At 30.4% G+C, this 25,124-nt stretch overlaps 1 protein-coding gene across 1 annotated transcript in view; it reads left to right on the top strand.

Annotated features, from left to right (window-relative positions):
• LOC123306093 (lachesin-like) overlaps positions 1 to 25,124 on the top strand; it is a 607,394-nt gene that overhangs the window by 481,634 nt on the left and 100,636 nt on the right. Inside the window, exon 4 of the mRNA XM_044887968.1 lies at positions 24,215 to 24,415. Coding sequence (XP_044743903.1) covers positions 24,215 to 24,415 — 201 coding nt within the window. The remainder of the gene's footprint in view (positions 1 to 24,214; positions 24,416 to 25,124) is intronic.

The following is a 25,124-nucleotide window of genomic DNA, read 5'->3' as shown; positions in this document are numbered from 1 at the left end:
ATACGACAATAAGCAGACATGTGGCCGATATTTTGATTTTAGTGACAATTATTTATACTATTGTTACTATAAATGTATACAATTCATTTATTTATTATGTTGCCTGCCTGCACACAGAATTCATGGTACCTAATTCATATGTTTGATATGTATATCAAAATTATTTACATTTATGCTTCAATAAATTTGATTTTCGAACATAAAAGATTTAACATACATACACACCGATATGTTTAATTTGTTTTTCAAAATTATTGAATAGAAAAATATCAGCACTCGAAAATTGTACTATCATTATTATTTGAAAACGGTGGAAAAATAGTAAATTTATTCAAATGTCCTTAAAATTTATTAGTCCTCGATTCCATTTTTACGAATTATAGTATCCTCATAATTATTTATTAAATAAAAATTCGCCTAAAATCATATTATGTTATAAAACTACCGTGAGTCACAACACTAAGATCAAATTAAGACAGCTGCCCTTTTTAAAATATTAACCCGGAAAATTTTGTATTGCATCCCAGGACACAATTAATGAATTTGATTTTATATATCCTGTATATAAAAAACAAACATCAAGGTATACTAATTTTAGTCCCAAGTTTAGTTCGTAGCTCAAAAACGAAAAGATATATCGAGCTGAAATTTTTATACCGTGCTTAAGACGTAAAAAATGAGATTGAGTTCGTAAATGCGGAACAAGGACCCATCTTGTAAACCGTTAGAGATAGAATAAAATTTTAACTATAAAAGTTGTGCCTTACAAAAATATGCACAACTTTTGTGCGAAATTCTTATTCGTATATATCATTGTTTTTCTGTGAGAGCGCAAAATTCGACCAAATTTTCTCCAAAACTATAAAAGATAATGAGATGAAAACTTATGTACCTGCAACTACTGGTCTTTTGAAATATTTTCGAATAATGAAAAAAAATCCATAAACTGAGAACAAATGGCGTCCAAAAGACCTCCATAATGTTTTTGGATTTTTTTAAAAAATAATACAAACACTGAAATTTCCTATACAGGATATTTAAACAATGAACTCAGTCAATTGTTTGTTTTAACTGGTTTTTTTTTTTAAATTTTATAAAGAAAATTTACTAAGAACAAAAGGAATTCATACATTTTTTATTCAGCATTCTTCAAGTAAAATTTTAAAAAACCCAAAAAAGAAAGTGATTTCAAAATCGCTTAAAAGGAAAGGTTTCAACTGCATCTCTATACTAAAAACAAATATATGGAAGTTTCGGCTTTAGCAAATGAACACACCCCTTAGAAGATAGATGAATTAAAATGGATCATTCTGTATTAATCGATGTGAAATTTACATATTTGATAAAAATCTGATTTCATATTTTGTTTACCTGATAAAATAAAATAAATATAATAAACTAACTAATATATTTTTGCTGCTTTTTTTTTTTGCTAACAAACAATCACGAAACAAATAAATATACAATCTACAATCAAAATAAAAAATTCAAAACAGGCAGGCAACAAGCAATATGGCGATAACAATGTGTTAAAAAATAAAATTTGTACATCCTGTGAATTTTACTTTGTTCAAAAACAGCGAACATTGATTGATAACAAAAATGGTACTATAAAAGTCCGATTTACCGCAAAACAATAAACAAAAGCCCAATTTTAAGCAAAACAATTTTTTTTCTAAAGTTTAAGAGAAATAAATGAATTTAGACCTCGACAGTTTTAGTAATTCGGTGAAAATTTGGCACAGGTATTTTCGAAAAATATGTCAACATTGCTGTCTGGTGGAGCTTGTCGAAAAATTGTAAATGTAAAATTTTCAAAAAAGGTCCCGCGGGAACTTGAAAGCCCAACTAACTGCAATGATGTAGCAAACAGAGATCTACACTTTTTTATTTGACATTTCTAATATCAAAATTGGTTGAAATATGTATAACGTATACGTAATTCAAGTTGCCTATTTATTAAATTTACTATCAACTATAATATTCACAGTTCCAAACTAAAAATTTATTGTTTATTTACGAATAGATACATTGGCGCAATCACTAATGATATTTGACATCTAAAAAACACAATCCATGAGCTTTTTGCAAAGTTCAAGCGGTTTCTTTCATTTTCCTTTGTTTGTACTACTGAGAGGTGGTATTCACTCAACGTTTTCTTTGTTTTCAAATATTTTAATCCTTTGATCATTTCTACTATAATCTAGCTTCGACAGTTGCCTATAATAAAATACAGATTGTAATCAATTCAATTTTCGAATATGGGTTGTAATTTGTATAAATAAAAACATCAAATTTATTATTTTTATATATCAAAATAAGAATTTTAATTAAATTTGTTTGAAATTTTTCTATTTTCAATTTTTGTTTTGAATTTTTATTACCTACCTTTGTCAATCCGATAAAAAAGAATAAATTATATAATAATTTAATTTCATGGTAGGCAGCTATTATTTAACTTCGAAAATCTACCTCAAAAATTTTATATTTCTAATAAGACGACCTAAGACTCCTATTCAAAAATAGTGAAAAACAATCACATCAAAAATAAATAAATATAAACGAATGAATTCAAATATTTGAACTGAATATGTCACGAAATGTCACTTTTCTTCCAAAATTTCATCAACTTGTACCTCGAAAAGGAAGCTTATCTCCCTAATTTTAATTTTAACGATGTCTATTATTTTTTGAAGTCCTGCTAATTTAATTTTGATCATACTGTAGACATTGATTAAATAAATGTTATAATAAAAAAAAATGAAGAAAAAAAAATAAATATAAAAATTGCAAATTGTATTAAACAAAAAATAAAAAATTATATATTAAACAATAAAAATAAAGTACATATTATTACATATTATAAAATGTTATTGATAATAGCCAATATGAAAATAATCAAAAAATTATTATGACTATTTCATGTGAAATGGCAAACGATATGTATGTTACCGGTAGCCAAAAATCCTGCAATTTCAATGAATTTCTAGGCATTCTATAGAATGTCCAATTTACTAACTATTGAATAACATAATTTCATGGAAGAAAACATGAAGACTTTTTTATAAGTACTTGTATTAAGTTTTTTTTTTTTTTTTTTTTTTATTTGGTATGAAATGCTTAATGTCCGGTCTACACAGGTATTGATTGTTATAGCCGATATGGTGGCCTATAAGTTTTGTGATTATTGGTTGCCAAGGCCGAACATATATAGGGATCGATGTTTTTATATCTTGCATACGAACACAATGCAAAACAGTGTGATTTTTGCAATATAAATACCTTTTTATTTCTCCCTTCCGGGCAGAAAGTATCAGCATTCACCCCACTGTGCTTAACGAAGTTAAACCCCTGCCTCCGGTGAGCAGAAAAATAGTATGCACACCACGGGAGCAAGTAAAAATTGTCTCAGATCTCATACTTGGCACCCGCGGCTACGTCACGTACGAAGACACTCTTTGCTTTTGCTTCCGAGATGTGAATTAAAATATTTTAGTTCTATAAACTTTATTTGGACATTACTAACGTATATTTCGGATAAAAAGACTAATCGTCATTGAAATTGGTTGGCAATAATTGGTTCTGTACTTAGCAATGAGTACATTTTAATATACAAATATGCATTTCTCTTAAAACGACCATCGATTTTAACGACCATGTAACCGATTTTAACTGTACTACGGTAAGTGCGGCATTTGATAGAAGTCCTAGTATTTCATAGGATATCAGAATTATACACATTACCGAGGTTCCATATTATTTATTTAAAAAAAGAATTTTATATTATATATTTAGGTACAAACAATTGCGTGTTTTTATATAAAGACACGAAATAATCAATCTAATTTACTCATAATATAAAGTTGTGGACAATATTAAATTTTATGAACGATATGTACTTTGTGGTTAAAAAAACTCAAAAATATAAACGAAAAACTGAAATTTTTGAGAACCAAAGCCTAGAAATATAAACCTCACTATATTCCATTTTATAAATAGGGTATCAGCCTATAAAATATGTATTTTTCAATCTATTTGCTATAATCTGCAAGAAATGGGATTATTTACCATAAAATGCCCAAACAAATTTTAAGCTGTTGTCACGTAAAGATAGATTTAAGCCAATAAAATTTTTGGTTCATCCATAGTATTCATAAAAGAAGGACTTAACAGATTAGGAGATAATCTGAAAAACCAACAATTAAAGGCATGGACCAACTACGAGGGAGGGTGAATCGCCAAAAGCCGGTTGGGTGAAGGAAACTCGCTCGGTAACAGAGCCGAGGAAATCTTGAAACTAAACAGTGCTGATATTAGAGTCATCGTTGAGTTACTCACAGGGCATGATAACCTGAACAAGTTCCAACATCAGATTGGAAAAAGACAATCTCCCGCGTGTGACAGATACGGAGGAAATTCAGAAGAAACATCGATCCACTTTCTCTGTTACTGCCTGGCGCTCATACAGCAGCGAAGGAAATGGTTTGGTCCGGTCGTAGTCGAACCAGAAGAAATTAGGAAACTCAGCGCTAGGCAAATCCTGGGTTTCAGTACACCAGTTGGTTATGATAGCCACTGAAAAGCGTAGCGGGGATAGAGTACAAGGGTCTATTTGGCTAGGTGCTCTGAACCATTGATTCGAGCCCCGATGCTCGAGCATGGCCCGCTAACCTCCATACCCATACCCCCATACCCCCATACCCATAGTATTCATAATATGACGCAAAATAAAATGTACTTTGGGTCAAATGTAGTGTCAGTCACATCATCCAAAATTTAACACCTTATAACCTCAAATAAAACCCGTTTCCAGGAACTAGCAACAATTGTACTTTCGTCTGAATGAATGTTTATAAATATTATTAAAAAATCATATGTAATAATAAACTCATTTCACTCATACCTTCTTACCCGCTACTGTTTGTTTATATTAATAGTTTGAATCACATGATACTGAAAAATAATTAATACATTTTAATATATTGGAAGTCTACTATCATTCAGGGTATCACACAAAAATACTGGCTGTCCATTAATTACTAGACTCAAAAGTAACTGTGAATTACTTACTAAAGTTTAAAACAACGTTATTCGACCAAGATTGTTAAGGACCACGGCTAAGTTAATCTGCCAGCACTCCCGTTATGAGCAATTTGCTCACGCTTTAATTAAAACATAAACATCTTGTATTTTTCAAAATAGTATATGTGAGTGAAACTTTTTCTATCTTCATATAACTTTATCTATTTTTGAATTATGGTATGGTAACTAAAAAGGTAGATGGATATGGGGGTATGGGTATGGAGGTTAGCGGGCCATGCTCGAGGATCGCGTCTCGAAGCAATGGTTCAGAGCACCTAGCCAAATAGACCCTTGTACTCCATCCCCGCTACGCTTTTCAGTGGCTATTATAACCAACTGATGTAATGAAACCCAGGATTTCCCCAAACCATTTCCTTCGCTGCTGTATGGGCGCCGGGCAGTAACAGAGAAAGTGTATCGATGTTTCTTCTGAATTTTCTCCGCATCTGTCACACGCGGGAGATTGTCTTTTCTTGGTATGGCATCCTCGCAAGCTTTTCTTGAGTGGGAGCCATGGTGGTTCCCAGTTTGGCCAGCTTGTCTGCTCTCTCATTACCGTCCGAGTGTCCGGGGATCCAGGTAATATTGACTTTATTGTGCCTCGCCAGGTTGTTTAGACTGTTTCTAGTCTCCTTGACAAATCACACTGTACAGTTTGATAGCGCTTTGAGTGCTGCTTGAATACAGTATTGTAATTGTCCAACTTGATGGATGCATCATTAGCCCTTCTTGGGCCGCAAAAACCCGCGCCAACACCCTCTGCGGTTTTGGAGCCGTCTGTGGAAATTACCAGTCCTCTCTCGTTGGAAGGCATATCTTAAAAAGGTAGATACTCATATTGTAACCCCAATAAAGATGTTTGGGCGCTATAAAAAATAACTTGAAAATAATAAATGTACGGTGCTGTTATCTGTACAGACTGTATACGGAGGTGATAGATCACTTTAAATTGTTTTATATTTTGCAGATGGAGATAAATTTTTATAAAGCATGTATTTTACTATTAATATATTCATAGGAATCAGGGTATTCAACTTTACGTATTTGCAATTCAAATTACGTGACTAAATATATTGGTATGGTATCCTAAAATTAAAAAAAAAAAAAATGAACATTATACACACATTGTTTTTCTTCAGGAAAACTAATTGGATATTAAATTTCCAAGAATTATTTATGTAATAATAAAATTAATTTTTATTAAATATTATGTTGATTATGTAAATATTTAGACGGGGGAAGGCGGGGCGGATTCCTTATTTATTATTATTAGCCGTATAAGTCCCCCAAGTTTGTATCTACTCGGAATTCAAGTCTCAATTTTTCTCATTTTAGGCATGATTTCAAGAAAGGGCGGTCTTGGATCAGAAGTTTAGCTCAACGGTGATCGGTAGCATAAAATTAACAACACAGATAAAAAGTTTAACCCAAAATTAGAAGGTTTCAAAAAAAATTTCATTTAGATCGGATAAAATTTGGCTCTGTTATCAATAAAATCGATTTTTGAACTTAATGACGTCATCAAAATCAAAAAAATTTAATTTTGCTCTATTACATCTAAATTATATCCAATTTGGATGAATCCAGTATGGACTCCTACTAAATTTGGGTCATACTTTTCCAATTTGTGGTCAAATTAAACTTATCTTTAACAGATTTCCAGAAATGGTAGTCCTGGATCCCATATTTAGCACAAAAGTGATCGGTAACGTAAAATTAACAACACAGTTGAAAAGTTCAATCCAAAATTAATAGGATTTTTAACTTAATGACGTCATCAAAGTCCAAAAATTATAATTTTGCTCTATCTCATTTAAATTGTATCCAATTTTGATAAACCAAGTATGAAATCGTACTAAATTGGGGTCATACTTTTCTAATTGGTGGATAAATTAAACATATATTTCACAGATTTTAAGAAAGGGTGGTCCTGGATCCGAAATTTAGCACTTAAAGTGAACGTTATCGAAAATTAACAACACAGATAAAATTTTGAGCCAAAATACATATACATACCCACAACTCTCTTTTTAGCCGTACGTTAAAAATAAAGTAAATTGATATCTCACACCGCTTTGCTTTTATTTCAAATTAAAAAAAAATAACTTCAATTTGAACACCTCATATTTGTAAAAAAAATCTTCTGAAACTTTTATAAAATTTTGTTGATACGTTAAAAAATTTTCATTTAAATTTCTTTCGAATTTTTTTAAAATAAAAAAAATGCTAGTAAATTAAAAATTTCTTTTACCTTTTTTTTTTGTAAGAAAAATGTGAAAAAATGATATAAAAAATGTGTAAAAATTCCTTTTTTTTTTTTAAATTAAATAAAAAATTGTTTTTCACAATTTTCTTAGAATTGTAAATCAATTACCAATAATTTTAAAATTCAATTTCCTATATTAATTTTCATATAACATTTTTCTTTTATGTACCTAATAAAAAATAAAACCCTTTGTTACGTATTTTTATAAAGCACTTATTTCAATTGACATGTATTCTTAAAAAATCAAAAAGACATCAATTTCGAAAATACAACGAAAAGTAGAATATGCGGAAATCTGTTTTTGACATTTATGATAATTTTTATTTCATAATGTATTTTGTTCTATCTCTAACGATTTACAAGATGGGTGCTACGGAATCAAGACCCAAGTTGCTCACTTACGAAGTCGATCTCACTTTTTACATTCTTAGCACACTATAAAAATTTCTGCTTACTCTCTTTTCGTTTTTTTTACAGACAAAGGGACAGACAACCGGAAATGGACAAATAAGATGACTTTATGCACACCTTTACCAAAATTTTGTTTGTAGCATCAATATTTTCAAGCGTTACAAACTTGTGACTAAACTTAATATACCTTGATATATATTTCATATATACATGGTATAAAAACGTAGTAACGTGATATTTAGGCAAAATTTGATCTCTATATGTCTGTAAAATTATTAAGATGGGTTTTCCATGTACAAAATTCCATTCTCACTTCCACTCCCCGGGGTTAATATACATAAAAACCATCCTCAATGTAGGTTGTATAAGGTGAAAAGATAATTTGAGCCCAATCGATACAGTACTTTTTGGGTGCAAAAGCCATAAGAAAACGAACAGAACATTTTTATACACAGAAAATATTCAAACAAAGGTGAAGTGCGAAGTAGACTGAAGCATGAAGGGTTCCATAACATCAGCATGTTATAACAGCAATAGAAATACACACTTTGTCCAAATTTCAGTTATCTTATTCTTGCGGTTTATGAGATACAGCCAGGCAGGTGTCTTAGTTACAGGTTTCCGTTGGTAGCTAATCGGATACGGAACCATAAAAAAAAGACAGAATAAATCTCTTTCTTTTTGTTTCAATGAAAATGCGTAGTGAGTGTCAATTTCATATGATATGCGGTATTAATGTGTGAATATGGCACAAGCTATTAAAAGTATTATTTATGATATACATTGACTTATTAATAGTGTCCGACCGAAGGTTGATTTTTGGCCGAAGCCGAAGCCGATTAATCGGCTATCGCCACAACCTTCGCCCGAAGCCGAAGTCGATCCGAAGCCGAAGGTTTAAAAACATGATTTTAAAACTTTAATTTTAAAGTTGATCTCTGGAAGTTGATCAAGAGATTATGGTCTCTAGAAGTTGATCTAGAAGTCAATCTAAAGATGGTTAAAAAAATTACCTGAGTTCAGGCCGAAGCCGAATGTTTGACCGAAGGTGGTTTTTTTGGCCGAAGGTTGCCGAAGCCGAATCGGTCGGACACTACTTATTTATGATATAAATTACCTGGATGACCGAGCTATACTCGGTATTTTTTTAGTTAAAAAGACACAGATTTTATCACAAATATCAATTTGAATGTCCCGGTAATGTAATTTATTTCGTGGCCAATAGATATCAGGTATAGTGATATATCGCAGGCAATGTTTCAGTTTTTCCTGAAAACACGGAAAAACGACTTTTTCTAAAAATAAAACCTAGCTGGATCGATTTTTCGCCCCAAAAACTCCCTATATACTGAAAATTGTTGGAAGCGTTTTCCAGTTTGTTGATATATATATAAATATAAGAAGTGCTTGTTTAAAAATATAATAAAAATATGTTTATTATGAAACCAAATATTATATTATGATAGAAGTGCTCGTAAAACTTAACGGGATCTCATGTTTACGGCACGTTGGCTTCGGGACTATACATAAATATGAACGATTTATTAAATATTTAATAAACATTTAAGAAACACTTTGTATGCCACATAAACCATTTTCTAGTTTGAACGTTGAACACAAAATTATACCTCCAGGGGGAGAAGAAGACCAAGAAACTAATCAAAAATGTAATCAACTTTGACACAACATGAGGTTAATATACAGCCGTACACACACACACACACTCGCACCCACCCATAAAGCACCATTCATTCGCTTCATATAATATCGTCATTTTTTTTTCTGATATTCCCATGTTTCATTTATAGGTTCAAATATATAAAAAAGTGGGTATAATCTTTAGATTCGAATTGACTTTCAGTTACTGACCAAACGATGACTTATCAAGGTGCTTAAGAGGTCTTTTCAATTTTTGTTTGACAAAAATCGACGTTTTTTGAATTCTTTTTTACCTCCGACAAATTTTTTGTGTACGGAACCCTAAACTCGCACTTAAAACATATCTAAGAACATTTTCCTTTAATGTACCTTTTTCCTTAAAGCTTTTTCCAAAGTGAACTGATTTTGAAGATCATCACCAAGCTTTTAATTTTTTCGGATACGGAACACTTAATTCGCACATGAAACATAGCTGAGAACACTCTCCATTAAATTACCTTTCAACCGAAACAAAAAAATTAAAAATCGGTTTATTCGTTTAGGACGAAAAACAGACGGACACTCCGAAAGTATGTAATTAACTAAAATGAATTTGAGCTTTTCTTTTATTCTTTTAGTCAAAATTCTCTTCTACCGGTCTCTCATTTCAAACAATCCAGCTGAAATTCTTTTATAAAATGGCATTAGAACGAAATTGCACAAGTTTCCCAGATTTTCAGGAGAAAAACAGCCACTTTTTATCAAAAATGTAAAAAAAAATTAATGCGAAATAAAAAAAGTTCAAATAATTTACTTTATTTGAACTTTTCTTTCTATATATGGTAAAAAAACTCAATCGATATGATTTTATATATTTTAGATTCTTTTTTTTTTTTTTTTGCAAATGTTAAAGAATGGATAAATTAAAAATAATTTCCGAGAATTTGAGTTTGAATAAAACAGATGCAAATTCGTAGAATATCCTTTAAAAAGTTGTAAAGAAAGTTACTTCATTTCTAATTCATATAGATATTTTGTAAACCAATTTTATCGACAATGGTGAAAATTTCTCATATATGTTACGATTGTTCTATTTGAAATAATCTAACTTTGCCAAGGAAAACAGTGAATTTTTCCATGAAGACCTTCTTCAGTGCTGCGAAAAAATTCATAACGACTCTCGCGAGCAAAAAATCGTTCAGAAGTTTTGAGTTTTCATTGAAAATATATTCATTTCGAACAGTCAATTTAGAAGAAATATCTTTTACCGTTTTAATGTTTTGGACTACTGTAAATAGTTCCAACTGTTTCATATTCCCTTTTAAAAGTATAAATACTCAATATAATCTTATTACGATTAAAATAAAAGAAGAATATATAATTTCAGAATGGCAATAAAATTTTTTTGGACTGAGCCTTAACTAAAAGTATAATTTGAAAATCGATTGCTTCTAAAAATAATTGTATGTATAAAATAATTTTTCTTTTGGTAGAAAAGTAACCTGTTAACCCCATTTTTATCAAATCAAGGTTAAATCCATACTTTTATACGGCCATACATAGTCTAGAGCCAGTCATAGTATTTGCAAATCATTAATGAACTGCTTGAACTTTTATTGTCTGTTAACCAAAGTCATTTTTAAAATTTTTCACCTCTGGGATAATTTTCATTTCTGGGGACTTCCAGGGGTCTATTTTCAGTTAAGAAGATATTTAAGTAAAAAATTATTTTCCCACTCAAGAAAGCAGAATTTTAATGAAATTCATTCCCACACGAATTTTCAACCAATCAATCAATTTTCAAAAAAATTAAACTAATAACAAGTAGGTAACTGTAGCAATTTTTTAATTTTCTCATTTTTTCAATAACTTATGGCAAATTTTAACCTCATGATAACTTTTGTGCCATAATATTTTACAATCGTTTAGCCCAACTAACAGATGGAAAAATTTGGTATTTATTTAAATTTTGAGATGAATAGTATAACTACAAGCTAATTTGAATAATTTGAAAGTCTAAATTAAAGTTAACCAAGTCATTTTTCAAAATTTTCCGTACATGGCACATAAAATATCATAGTTAGTGATTTTTCGCCATTTAAAATGAAAAATGAATGTCCCAGATATGGGATAAAAGTTATCAAGTGATGTAAAAATTAACTGGGTGGCTTATCGTTTTTTTTTTTCACATTTTAGACACGTAGAAAAAGTTTTGTACGATATACGTGTGATAACGTATTACTAACGTGCTTCTACGATCGCCCAACTCAATTTGTTGTGCTTATTTCGCATGAGTACAACTAGTATCGTAAATAACTAAAAAATAACTAAGTATTGATGACAAATTTTCAAGATTCTAAGCCGATATAAAATTGATATCAAATACTTCGCATGGCACTAGACCCAATACGTATAAAATTAATAATTATCAAGCATTGTTGAACAAAATACAAAATATTGTGACCAATTGCTTACAAACAAACACAAACATAAGTAGAAGGTAAAAAAATAACATAAAAAACTAGCCGGAACAATTTCACAATTTTGTTATAATATGTTATATTTTGTAGTTGGGTAGTTTTGTGGTTTTGGTATATATTTATTAACATTTGTATAATATTTACAGAAAACACGCAATGTTACATAAAAATATCATAAAAAGATTATACTTTGTATATATAACGTATCATGTGCGTAGTTATCGAGAGGACTTTATTCTCTTTCTTATGTTTTTCTTATTGCTTAATAGGGGAAAGTAACCCATTGCGCATTGGAACTTAATTCGTACATCAGCCAGTTTTCTATAGAATATATAGAAAAGACCTCGTAAAAATAAGATGTAATCTGCATTTCGGTCAAATTTTTTCAAATTTTGGCAAATGATAGTTTACCTCATTCTAACGAAAAGCTCCCATTGCCACAAGTCATGAAAATGACAGGATTTCATGTTATAGCTAAATTGAAATTGCAAAATGTACTTATTTGTATAATATATGCCTATGTGTATATAGGCAAATACATATACAGTTATGTATAACTATATGCATACTTGTGTTTTTTAATGTAAGGGTGATGTTTTTATTTCTTGTTTTTGTTTTTTAAGAATATGTTACGAAATTCGACGAAGAAGCGTTAATTGTTCAGTGGATCAATAATATGAATTGCTAAGATCAATATTTTCAGCTGCTTATATAAAAATACGTACATGATTTTTGAGAAGTCAATTACAATAACTTTTTTTTTATATAAATGAATACATTTTCCAATTTTAATATAGCGATAACTTCAAATTCTTGCATTTTCATGACTTGTAACCATGGAAACTTTTATTCAGAATGACTTAAACTACCATTCCCAAAAATTTGAAAAAGTTTGACCGAAATGCAAAATACATATAATTTGTGCGAGGTCTTTTAGTCTAAATAAAAAAAGAAACCGCTCGCATTTTGCTAAAATCTCATAGAATGTGTTTCTAAGTTGTCAAATATCATTAGTAACGCAGGAATTAGTGGCGAAAATGTTTCTATTTGTGAATAAACAATAAATTTTTAACTCAACGCACGGAGCGATCAATGTTCATGTTCTCTTAAAAAATTAGTAAATAGTCAACTTGTAGACGTAAATGTTAAGTGTTTGACAAATAATCGAACTATTATACATGGATAACGTATACGTAATTCAAGTTGCCTATTTATTAACTTTATAAATGGAATTTGAGTTTATGTATTTAACTGAAACCGTTTCATTGAATTAACAATTTATTGTTTATTAACAAATAGAAATATTTGTGCCACTAACTCGTGAGTAACAAAGGATATTTGACACGTAAGAAACGCATTCTAAGAGACACCGACTTTTTCTACACCGAAGAATTCTTAAACTCTGCTCCTGTGTCTTCACATATTTCTTTTATTCAACAATCTAATGATGTTTTAAAATAAAATTTCATTCAATATAACCCTGATAAATGTGCTCATTTTTTACGATGCTAATAAAAGTATTTTTGAACACAAAACTCAACCAACAACGTAGGATTCAAACACAAACAAACACGTTTTGTTATTTCTATTTCCTTTTTTTTTTTGTGCATGCTTTTAATGTCGATATGTTTTTTTACTTTTTTTTGGCTTTCATGTCCACAAATCTACGTTTATTGTTTGGTTAAGTTCATTGAGGTTCAAAGTTTATGTATAATTTTAAAAATTTTTTATTTCATAAATTATGAAACTCATTTCAAAGTTATTTTTACCGTTGCTGAAAAATATGCTAAAATTATAAATGCAAATCTTATACTTATTTAAGTTCCATAATATGCAAAACAATTCATGCTTGTACCAGGCAAATTATTTGACCGAAAAGATACTTCGTAGAAAGACTTTGAAAGGCCGAAAAAATAGATCGAAAATTGTATAGGTCCGGTTGTTGTAATATTGTTAGTTAGCTTACCGAATTCCCAAAGTAATTAAAAAATAAGACATTTTTTTTTAAGTTGAATATTGCATTTTTAGTTATCCAAGAATTATTATTTCGAAAACTAAGCGCCTAGAGAAAAAATAACAACAGTACTTTTTTGCTTAAAAAAATCCAAAATTTTGTACTTTGCGCACCAACCCCTCCCCACCCTTTGTTTATCAGTCGATTATTCTTATTAATGAACTTGACCTTTCAAATATTAAAACCCTTCTTGATACCAAATCTTATTCAACTAGGATTTAAATTGCGACCGCTAAAGAATTTAAAGACACATAAACGTATAGATGCATATGTACATGTAAATTTCAACGATGGTCATTTTTGACATCTATTAGGTAGGATCGACGAAAATTTGAAGAAATTTTTACAAAATTCCATCATCAGTACAAAGGCAATAGCTTCATCTCTGTCGGCAAGGCGGTAAAAAAGCAAGTTGCGTTTTCAAAGCACACAAGTCAATTTAAGTAATTTGACCTTTTGATTCTGCTTTGCAAAATATAAGTCGTCAAAACTATAAACTCGAATCAATTCAGTTTTATAATTTTAGGCACCAAAATGCACTTTGTTTTCAAGGTTGGCGTCTGTCGTTTGATTTAGCTGTAAATTTTTTTATAGGTTTATCAATCAGCTTGTACCCTTCTAATAAAATGTTTGAATGGAAAATTTTCCCCCTAAAAAAATGGGTTGGCTACAGAATAAATAAAATACTGAACAAAATATATAACAGTTATAAGTTTTAAACAACTGAACAGTAGCTCCCAAAACATATAAGCATTTGTAACAAGAAATACTCATTTAATGTGGTCAAGTCAGTCACTATATATCTCGAAATGATACTATATGTAGAGTGAAAATATGCTTACATTGGCAATATTGTTTTCGAAAATGGGAGAAATCGAACTAATAAAATACAACATTTCTATAAACGACTCTCTATCCAAGCATTTTTAAATAATGTTATTGTTAAATAATATTACGATCGATCCAGAGAAAATGTTATTGGAAAAAATATACTTTTTATTTTATCCATTGAAAATATAATTCATAATTGTATTCAGGATTCTGTTACTAAAATATTTAACCCGTCAGAACTCGCGTCAAACGTTCGGTAATCTTTACTCTCTTGATTCTTTAACTTTTTAAAACAAACCCTCTACGTAATTTGATATAAATTTATTTTTTATTGCTAATTAAAAATAGCTTACGTGATTATTGAATAATGTTTGAATAATTTTTGTTTAGCTTACTTATTATTGTGATGAGAAAAAGTCTCACAATTTCAGAAGGCCTTAAAAAAAAAATTTTAGAAAACTGTTGAAAAATCTGACAAATTAATGATAAAATTGTAGGAAGATAGAAATAGTTTCGCCACCACATCTACTATTTGAAAAATAAAAGTTATTTATGTTTTAAATCGAGCTTGAACAAAATGCTCATAACGTCAGTGCCGATGGGTTAATTAAAATTTTAATTATGAGTTAAAATAAACGTCACGTTTAATATATCTTTTCTTCTTGCATTAAGGTAAGAATTAAGCACGCCAAGAATCTGATGGAGGTTCCGTTAATTGCATTTACTAGCGCGTATTCCCAAAGAAAGCTGTAAAAATTGGTAATTATACCATGTATATATGAAATATACATAGTATATTAAGTTTAGTCCCAAGTTTGTAACGCTTAAAAATAATGATGCTAGGAAAAAAATTTTGTCATAGGTGTTCATAAAATCACTTAATTAGTCCATTTCCGGTTGTCCGTCCGTCCGTCCGTCCGTCTGTGAACACGATAACTCAAAAACGAAAAAAGATATCGAGCTGAAATTTTTACAGCGTACTCAGGACGTAAAAAGTGAGGTCAAGTTCGTGAATGAGCATCATAGGTCAATTGGGTCTTGGGTCCGTAGGACCCATCTTGTAAACCGTTAGAGATAGAACAAAAGTTTAATTGTAAAAAATGTTCCTTATCAAAAATTAAACAACTTTTGTTTGAAACATTTTTTCGTAAACATCACTGTTTACCCGTGAGGGCGCCAATTAGGCGGAAATTTTATAATATGTACTATACTTGATTATCAGTTATGTATGTGTCACATGTTTGTATGTGTAATGTGATAAAGAAATCAACACTGACTATGCATGGTATTTCAACAATTAACTCAGTCAATTGTTTGTTTTCACTTGTAATAATATACCTTTGTTTTTATAATATGTATAGATAATAATTTGGTATACTACCTACAGATGGAAACTATACAATTTTTAAACTTTGAAATATCTAAGAGGTTGTTGTTCACATGAAAAAGCCCATTCTGTATTATTTGTAATAATAACATTTTTATACCATGTATATATGAAATATACATAGTATATTAAGTTTAGTCCCAAGTTTGTAACGCTTAAAAATAATGATGCTAGGAAAAAAATTTTGTCATCACCTAATTAGTCCATTTCCGGTTGTCCGTCCGTCCGTCCGTCTGTGGACACGATAACTCAAAAACGAAAAAAGATATCGAGCTGAAATTTTTACAGCGTACTCAGGAAGTGAGGTCAAGTTCGTAAATGAGCATCATAGGTCAATTGGGTCTTGGGTCCGTAGGACCCATCTTGTAAACCGTTAGAGATAGAACAAAAGTTTAAATATAAAAAATGTTCCTTATCAAAAATTAAACAACTTTTGTTTGAAATATTTTTTCGTAAACATCACTGTTTACCCGTGAGGGCGCCAATTAGGCGGAAATTTTATAATATGTACTATACTTGATTATCAGTTATGTATGTGTCACATGTTTGTATGTGTTATGTGATAAAGAAATCAACACTGACTATGCATGGTATTTCAACAATTAACTCGGTCAATTGTTTGTTTTCACTTGTTTTAAAATAATTTTAGACAATTTAAAAATTTTAATACGATTTAGTTTTGTAAGTAAAAAATGTAATTCCAATTTGTGAGACAGAAATTCGGTTTCTTTTCTGGTGCACCTCTCACGTAAGCCTACGCTGCCACTCTCAGGTGAAAAACGTTCTTCATCACTACCTAAGTTAAATCAGGAAAAGAAATATCAGAAATTCAGCTGTCTTTGAAATTTACTCGCGAAAACTTTGCATCACTCGTACCATGAAAGTCCTATAATAGTAATGATATTAAATTAAAAATTTTAATAAATCCCCGACTTAAACTAGGGTCTGATCGATTCGTTTGTGACATCGTTGCTTGTAAATGGATTAACTAGTTTTGATTTTTTTTCAGTGGACAGCTAATTTAATTGAAATGTTCTTAGCTTTGCTTAAAGAAAATCAGCTAATTCAATTGAAGATCATCGCTTCTTTTCTAGTTATTTCGGGTACGGATCCTTAAACTTCTAATCGAAACAAAGCTAAGAAACCTCTCGATCAATTTACCTTTCAAAAAAAAGGGTTCATCTGTTTAGAAGATATAATGCCACAGATAGACACACAGATACACATATACAAAAACATGCTAAACACCCTCGTATTTGTTAGTCGGGGGCTAAAAAATAAGTTGAATTGCTTGTGGTTAAATTAAATAGAATATTATAAAACGAACTAAACATATTCAAGAGAGAATAGCAAGATAATAGAAGCAAGCTGAATAAAGCTCAAGCTCATAATGTGAACAAGAGAGCTTGCTATGTGTGTGTGTGTGCATGTGTGTGGTGAACTTCAAAGTGTTACGTGGTTTATACAAGTTTTTGGCTAGAATTATGAACACACCATTTTCACATAGATGTATAATATGTATAATGATATAATACTATTTACTAAAACCAAAGTGAAAACCACATTCGAAAGCCAAAACAATTTAAATAATAGGCATATTATATCGCAGAAAAAAGAAATTGTATTCCAAGAAATCCTCGAATTATTCTAAATTAAATCATACTGGCTTTTACCCGTGTTTTCAAATTTTTTTTATTGCCTTAAAGGTGACAAACACAAACAAACAACTTTAGTTTCACATTTATAATTTATATAGGAATAGAGATAATGTTGTCTATTAGTGAGTGAATCATTATTAGACTAGTCTCTGGCCCGATGAGTTTAAACCCTGATTTGGTCTCATCAGTTGTTAAATTTCTGCTAAAAACCATTTTTAGCCAACCCCGATAATCATCAATAACTTTTATATCGAAAAATGGTTTAACAATTGTTTTTTTATGCTGAAATTATATTTTTCTAATCGCTGTTTAAAATAGAGATAAAAGAAAACAAAATTGATAAATGATAGTCGGATTTAATTTTTTTTATTAGTTGATTTATTTCGAAGTGAGGTTTAGTTAGGATAGAGTGGCTGGCCTGGGATGAGACACACTTAGACCATACTCGACCACAATTTTATGACCCCTTTGGAGCTGTTTAAGAAGAGCAAGAGTGCTCCGACGTCAACGGAGCTGACTCAAATGAGTCCATTTATTCATGAGACGAGCTGGAAAGTAACTGATAAGATAAGACTTCGTTTCTTCCTTTTTTTCCCGCTATGGTAACTCCTGCAACAATTTTAATCAACTCGTGATATTTCCAGGTTAACGTTGATAAAAATGATCGGAGTAAGCTAGAAACCTGTTTTAGAAGGATCATAACAACTGATGTAGATGGCGTCCAAATCTGAGTCTTGACCCTTTTTTGAAACTATCTACGGATCTGTCTATTTGTATGCAAATCGAAATTACCAATCACTGAATTAATAATAATAAAGTAACAAATGTAATTTATCAATCAATTAACTCATTCAATTAACTGTTGGAATACTAAATATTACACCATTCAATAGGTGTCTCCTATTAATTCTGGGCAATTTTAATTTACCGAGTGTTCAATAAAAATTTCGATTATGAGTGTAATAAACTTCTTATGGCTTATAAACGTTATTGAGAGGCAAATCTATCAAGTTTATATCAAAGGGTTTGTCATTTTAGAAATTTCAGTACAATTAAAGAAACTAAATATATATTATACCATGTATTTATGAAATATGTCAAGGTATACTAAGTTTAGTCCCAATGAGCCCATTTCTGGTTGTTTGTCTGTCCATCTGTCACACATCGTTAAAAAAACATCGGGTAAACATCCTTGTTTATCCGTGAGGGCGGAAATTATATTAAAAACAATATAAAGTATATACACAGGTATTGTATATATTAAAAATTTATACGTTACATATATTATGCATGTGTTTGTTTGTTTACAAACAAACATAGTGGATATAGCATACAAGTACTATACCCACTGAGGAAGTGGGAGGAATTTAAGAAAAATGTTTATGAAATTTTCGTCGTTTTTGTAACCAGACAAAATATTTCATAAACTTTTTTTTATCGTGAGGTGTGAAAGAAGATTTATGAACGAGACCATATTTTTGACTTATAAGAAAGTTAAATAAAATACTCTTCTTTAAGATTCTTCAAATTTTCATATAAGGGCAGAAATTGGTTGAACAGTCCATATTTCTCAAAAAATCACCACTATTTGTTTTTCAATTTTAATTTAAAAGGTATATTCGTATTAATATACTGATCTTACTGAATACACAAAAATGGCCGTTTAAAATAAAATGGTTTGTCTTACCACGTTTTGCTTCCTCATCATCTGCTAATTATTAAGTTATTTTGAATCATGAGACACACAGTGTTTTTAAGTATTCCCATTTGACAATACATGTAGAATGTTTACCAAATATTTGGAGCATGGTGTAAATGAGAACATAAAACAAGAACATTTGAATAAATATACTTTGTTTCTACATAGTACCAGTGATAATAACATTAATTGTAGAGAATTATATAAATATCAATACAGTCATTATATGTATATACTATTAGCTCGATACCAACTCGCTTTGCTGGGCTTAAAAGTAAAGACCACCGTGTTAAAACCTTCACCTTCCTTGCTCTCGCTTATCCCCTTTCCATTACACTGGAAATAGGGTAAGGAATTGTTTTATACTGGTAAAATATATGTACAATTTTCAATTTCTTTTTAAAATTTAAAATAGTCGTAATTCATTAAACATACCAGAGTAGATGGCTATAAATTGTATCTCGTTCACCATTTGTACAGACATCTTTAATTTAGGTTTAAAATGATGTTCATAGTTGGCGAGGTGAAATATCAAAGACAAATTTAATTTTTTATTTTTAAATATATTTTATAGCTCATGTGTCAGTCTGATGTATGAGCTATATTATTGTAAGGTTTTATTGAAATCTATTCAGTAGTTTTGGCGTGAAAGCGAAATAAACAAACAAATAACCATACTTTCACATTTATCATATATAGGGATAAAATACTTAACACGATTGATTAAACTTGCCTAGAGCTAATTAAGAAATATGTATTCGGTTTCATAGCTGGCAACACAAATTGATGACCACCTTTATAGGAAACTTTATCCCATCGTTGGAAGATATGAGAATACGTTTTAATTTAATTTATAATGGGTAAAGGATTGTTACGAAGGATTGAAGTTCATTGAGAAGAATTGAATTTAGTTTACATGCCTCTTTTTGAAATACTCTTTACTTTAAATCTACATTTTTGCAAAAAAAATATAATGGAAATCCTTGTTTTTTGAACATCCTATATAGAATTATAATTCCCATATGATAATATACATAGAATGTTTACCAAATATTTAGAATATAATATAAGTGAGAAGAAAACAAGCACATTTGAATAGATATGGTTTGTATCTACATAGTACCAGTGATAGTTACACCAATTATAGACAATTATATAAATAATAATGTAATGATTATCTATAGATATAAGGGGACAATGTAATACCATGGACCAAAGTTTATTTAAAGCCATTTAAAAATATTTTATAATGGAAATAGTCGTCTTTTTATTCGTTTTCCAATAATTCAAAAACAATACTTGCCGTGGAAAACTAATGATTCATGATACCAAATGTGTGATCCGTGGAATAATATTATAATTTGGCATGGCCCTATAGCCCATAAAGCCCATCAAGGTGATTGTACCTGAAGAGGCTCTCCTCAACTTGAGATCTTTATAGTTCACTCTAGAAAACAATATTAGTATCATGTATTAGTGGTACAGTACGCTATTTGATCTAAAATACAATAATGTGTTCTTGGATAACCAGTGAACTTTATCTTAACGTTTTTCAAGCATGGTATTTGCAGTTTTTATGCTAAACCGCTGGCACAATTTTTTTCAACAGATTTAAGCGAAAATTAAATTTTAGAACTCAGTAGGGCTTACTTACTTTAATCGGAATTTTTCAACATTTTTGGCAGCAATTCGGAGAGTGATTCAAGGCACATTATATATATCCATGGGTACTATACAACACATTATCTAATCAACATGTTTAAATGAATAAACACGTTCTAATTGAACATGTTTGGTAATGTTTGGACTTAATAAGTAAACATTTAATAATGTAATATTATTATACTCTTGATACACATTTCATACTTTACTTTATACGAACATTTGCTTGTGAACTGGAACTGTTAAGTAAATAGCTATTAAATTACAATTTATACAAATTGAATAAGATTGAAAATTGTATATATCTATATAGAACACATATCTGTTACAATCATATAGAACTCTGTGTGAATTGTTACATCCTGGGTTCAACTATTAGACTGTGGTAATAGTGGAGCACATACGTACACAAGCGTTTGTCGAGAAAAATTTGCTGATTAAAATTCTATGCATATTTTTTCCGAAAAGTCACCCTTAATAAGGATAAAGAGTTGGTCATCTGAAAATCTGATCTAATTTTTACACCCTATGTATAAGAAAATATCAAGGTATATTAAATTGAGTTCGAGGTTTGTGAGGCTTTGAACGAAGAAATATTGATGGTACAAACAAAATTTGAGGTGTTCATATAATCGCCTAATTCCGCTAAAATGATAACTAGTTACTCCATTTTCGATTTTCTGTCCGTATGTCCGTCTGTCTAACTGTATGTCCATCTGTCTGTCAACACAACTCAAAAACGAAAAAAGATATCAAGCTGAAATTTTTATAGCGTGTTAAGGACAAAAATAGTGAGGTCGACTTCGTAAATGAGTATTTTAGGTAATTGGATCTTCAGTCCGTAGGACCCATCTTGTAAACCGTTAGAGATTGAATAAAAGTTTCAATATAAAAAACATTCCTCATAAAAAAATAAATAAACAGCTTAGTTAATTGAAACATTTTTTTGTAAACATTATTGTTTACCCGTGAGAGCGCAAATGAGGCGCAAATTATATAGTATGTATTATATGAGAATATCAGTTATGCGTGTGTGGTTATTTAAGAGTGGCTATTTTTTTTTATTTACATGACGTAAAAATCGTGAAAAAAGCCAAAGATTGCGTAATCAATACTGTCTATACATGGTATTTTAACAAGTAACTCAGTTAATTGTTAGCTTTCACTTGTTTTATAAAGCACTTAAGGTTTTATAAACCACGGCTCTTGAATGCGATTGGTGTATAAATTTATAGTGATCGAATATAATTTGCAACAATATTCCATTAACAATATTTTTTTCCCGATTTACTCTCTGTATATCTTTTTAAGTGATCCGCATAAAAAAGTTTTACTTCAAAAAAACCGGAAATCTTAGTATTAGCTTTTCAAAGTTAAGGAATATGTTAACGACTACTCTTTCCTAAACCGTATATTGTCAATAATATTTGACTGCATGACGTCATAAAGATATATTACCTAAACAGTATGATATCCAAATTAGACATAGATATATTATGAGATACATTATCTAAATAATCATTATTAATGAACATGTTAATGATTATGAGGTCAACAATGCCTATCTACCTCATTATTAACGTAGCAACTATAAATGTTGGTTAGATATGGATTCATGATTGTTACCATGAATCCTACCAAATGTTTCACGTATCTATTATTGTAGCTTTGTTATATCAAAATCATTTGTTTCCATTATTGATCAATTAATAATATCAAATTATACTAGATTTTTATTTACAACTTATTAAAATATAGTCCAGAAAATTAGAGAATATTCCTGCCAGAAATGGGTTTGTTTGTTTTCCTTCTGAGTTTGCCTTCTAAACAATGTGTTCCATTCCCAAAGTGGCTCTGATCTCTTGAATGAAAAATAATCTTAGTAAACTTAGCAATTTTTTTTATATTTACTTTCGTAAATAAAGATGCTTGATAGAACATTCTGTTTTTAAGTTTTAATTAAAATTATGAGAAAATTCTTAAATTTCAGAAATTATATTAAAAGCCGGATGTTGGATTTGACAATCATTTGAAAACGCTGGAAATTTGAGACGAAATTATCAGTGTTCGTCTAACTTTTTCTTTCATGAAAATTTTCACAGGCGGTGCACTTCTCTTCCAGGAAATCTCGTAGATTTCAAAACTCATGTCAAGCTTATAATTATTGAATATTCATTGAGGACGATTTTCAAACAATATACAGAAGCGTGAATCGCACGCCATATTATAATTTTTCTAGGCTCATAAGCCTAGGTAAGGTTGGAGTGGGTGTCCTGTGATGAGGCACTCTTAGACCACAATTTCCGTTGTGATACCCAAAAGTGTGTTGCATAAACTAATTGCAGCTATTTAAGAACTACAAGGTTCCTTGTACGCAAAAGGACTACAGATTACAGATGGTCTTCAAAGAATGGCTGACTCAAATGAGTCAATCTTCTCATGGCAAGAGCTGGGGAGTGACATAAAATATGAGGCATCGCCGCATTTTCTTCCCCACTGTGACAGCTCCTACAATAACCATGAAGAACTGATAGACCCAGTCGTTCAGTGTGATTGTTACCTAGCCAGTGTCCAGAAAAAGCCTGTAAGACTTTGCTTATAGAGGCCCTCTGAAGTGAGATATGGTCTTCGGAACGATTACAATCGTATTCCTTCCATGTAAGATTAGTCTTTCTTACAATTTCTTCATTCATTCCGCAAAGAGAACACCCGGATGCGTGGTGATGCTTATGTCCAACTGCCTCATGTCATTTCTAGAAAGCAATATTCCCTGAAATATCTTTTCTCAGGAACATGTAAAAGAAAAAAACATTCTTTCCAGTTTCCTACTGGAAAGAATGTTAAGAGATCACTTTGACAACAGCTCCTTCAATTTGGAACTGTTCTGGAATAATTGTTAAATACTACGCCTGACCCTATACTGGCGATGATGTTTCTACAAGATTTAACAACAAAGAACCCATTGCACAATCCGTATTAAATTTTCTATTATTTCGTTTTTCCTCTTTCTTTTATACAAAAACTAAAGTAACTATAAGTGAAAAGATTTATGTTTTTAAGAAAAAAACCTTTTCTATTATTTCTAGGTACATACGTCTTGATATGGCGACGTGGTAGTTCAATTGTAACTGCTGGCAACTTAATGGTAACACGAGATCGTCGATTTCGTTTAATGAATGGATACAATCTACAGGTACGCGATGTTGGACCACAAGATGCTGGCGACTATGTCTGTCAAATTGGCGACCGTGAGACGCGCGACCAAATACATACTGTTGAAATAATGGGTAAGATAGATTTATATATAGAAAATGGGTTTTCTTTTCATGCATTTTATGTATTTGAGATTTGTTATATTATATACAGGGTGTTATAAAACAAGAGACACGCTAATGATCGGAGGTTTGATGTTTGACAGTTACCTCTTCTGAATAAAATAAATACTTTGTTAGCAATTTCTTTCCGATGACTAGTTGATATTTAAGGGGTGTTCTTTTGTTTTTTTGACAAAAAATCGACGTTTTTTCTGTTTGTTTTTTTTTTTGTTTTGTTTTTTTTTTATTTTTTTTATTTTAGATACTAAATAATATTGCGCAAGTGATAAAAAGTACAAAAAAAAGTCGATATCAACGAAGTCAATATCACTTTTTGTTCTCGCGATATCGACCAGGAAAGAATTTCTGAAAAAACTCCCCGGCTCGACTCCGCTTCGATCGGCATTCCAACGAAATTGATATCATTTTTTGTTCGCGCGATATTGATCAGGAAAAAATATAAGAAAAAACTCACCCGGCTTGAAACGACTCGACCAAATTTGAAAATTTACTCTCGGATCATATTTCTGCAAAAGTGTCGAGCAAATTTTTTTCAAAAACTTTAATCGACACTTTTTCAAAAAATTTTCAAAAAAAAAAATTAATCGATACAATCCATATTTAATACCTAAGAATTGCGTTTGTAATATAACACACTGTATTCGGCGTCTCTTTGTCACGA

Source organism: Chrysoperla carnea, chromosome 1, assembly GCF_905475395.1.
Source record: "Chrysoperla carnea chromosome 1, inChrCarn1.1, whole genome shotgun sequence".
In the NCBI taxonomy this organism is placed as follows: Eukaryota; Metazoa; Arthropoda; class Insecta; order Neuroptera; family Chrysopidae; genus Chrysoperla; species Chrysoperla carnea.
The sequence above is the reverse complement of the archived record's forward strand: the minus strand, read 5'-3'. Positions and strand labels throughout refer to the sequence as shown.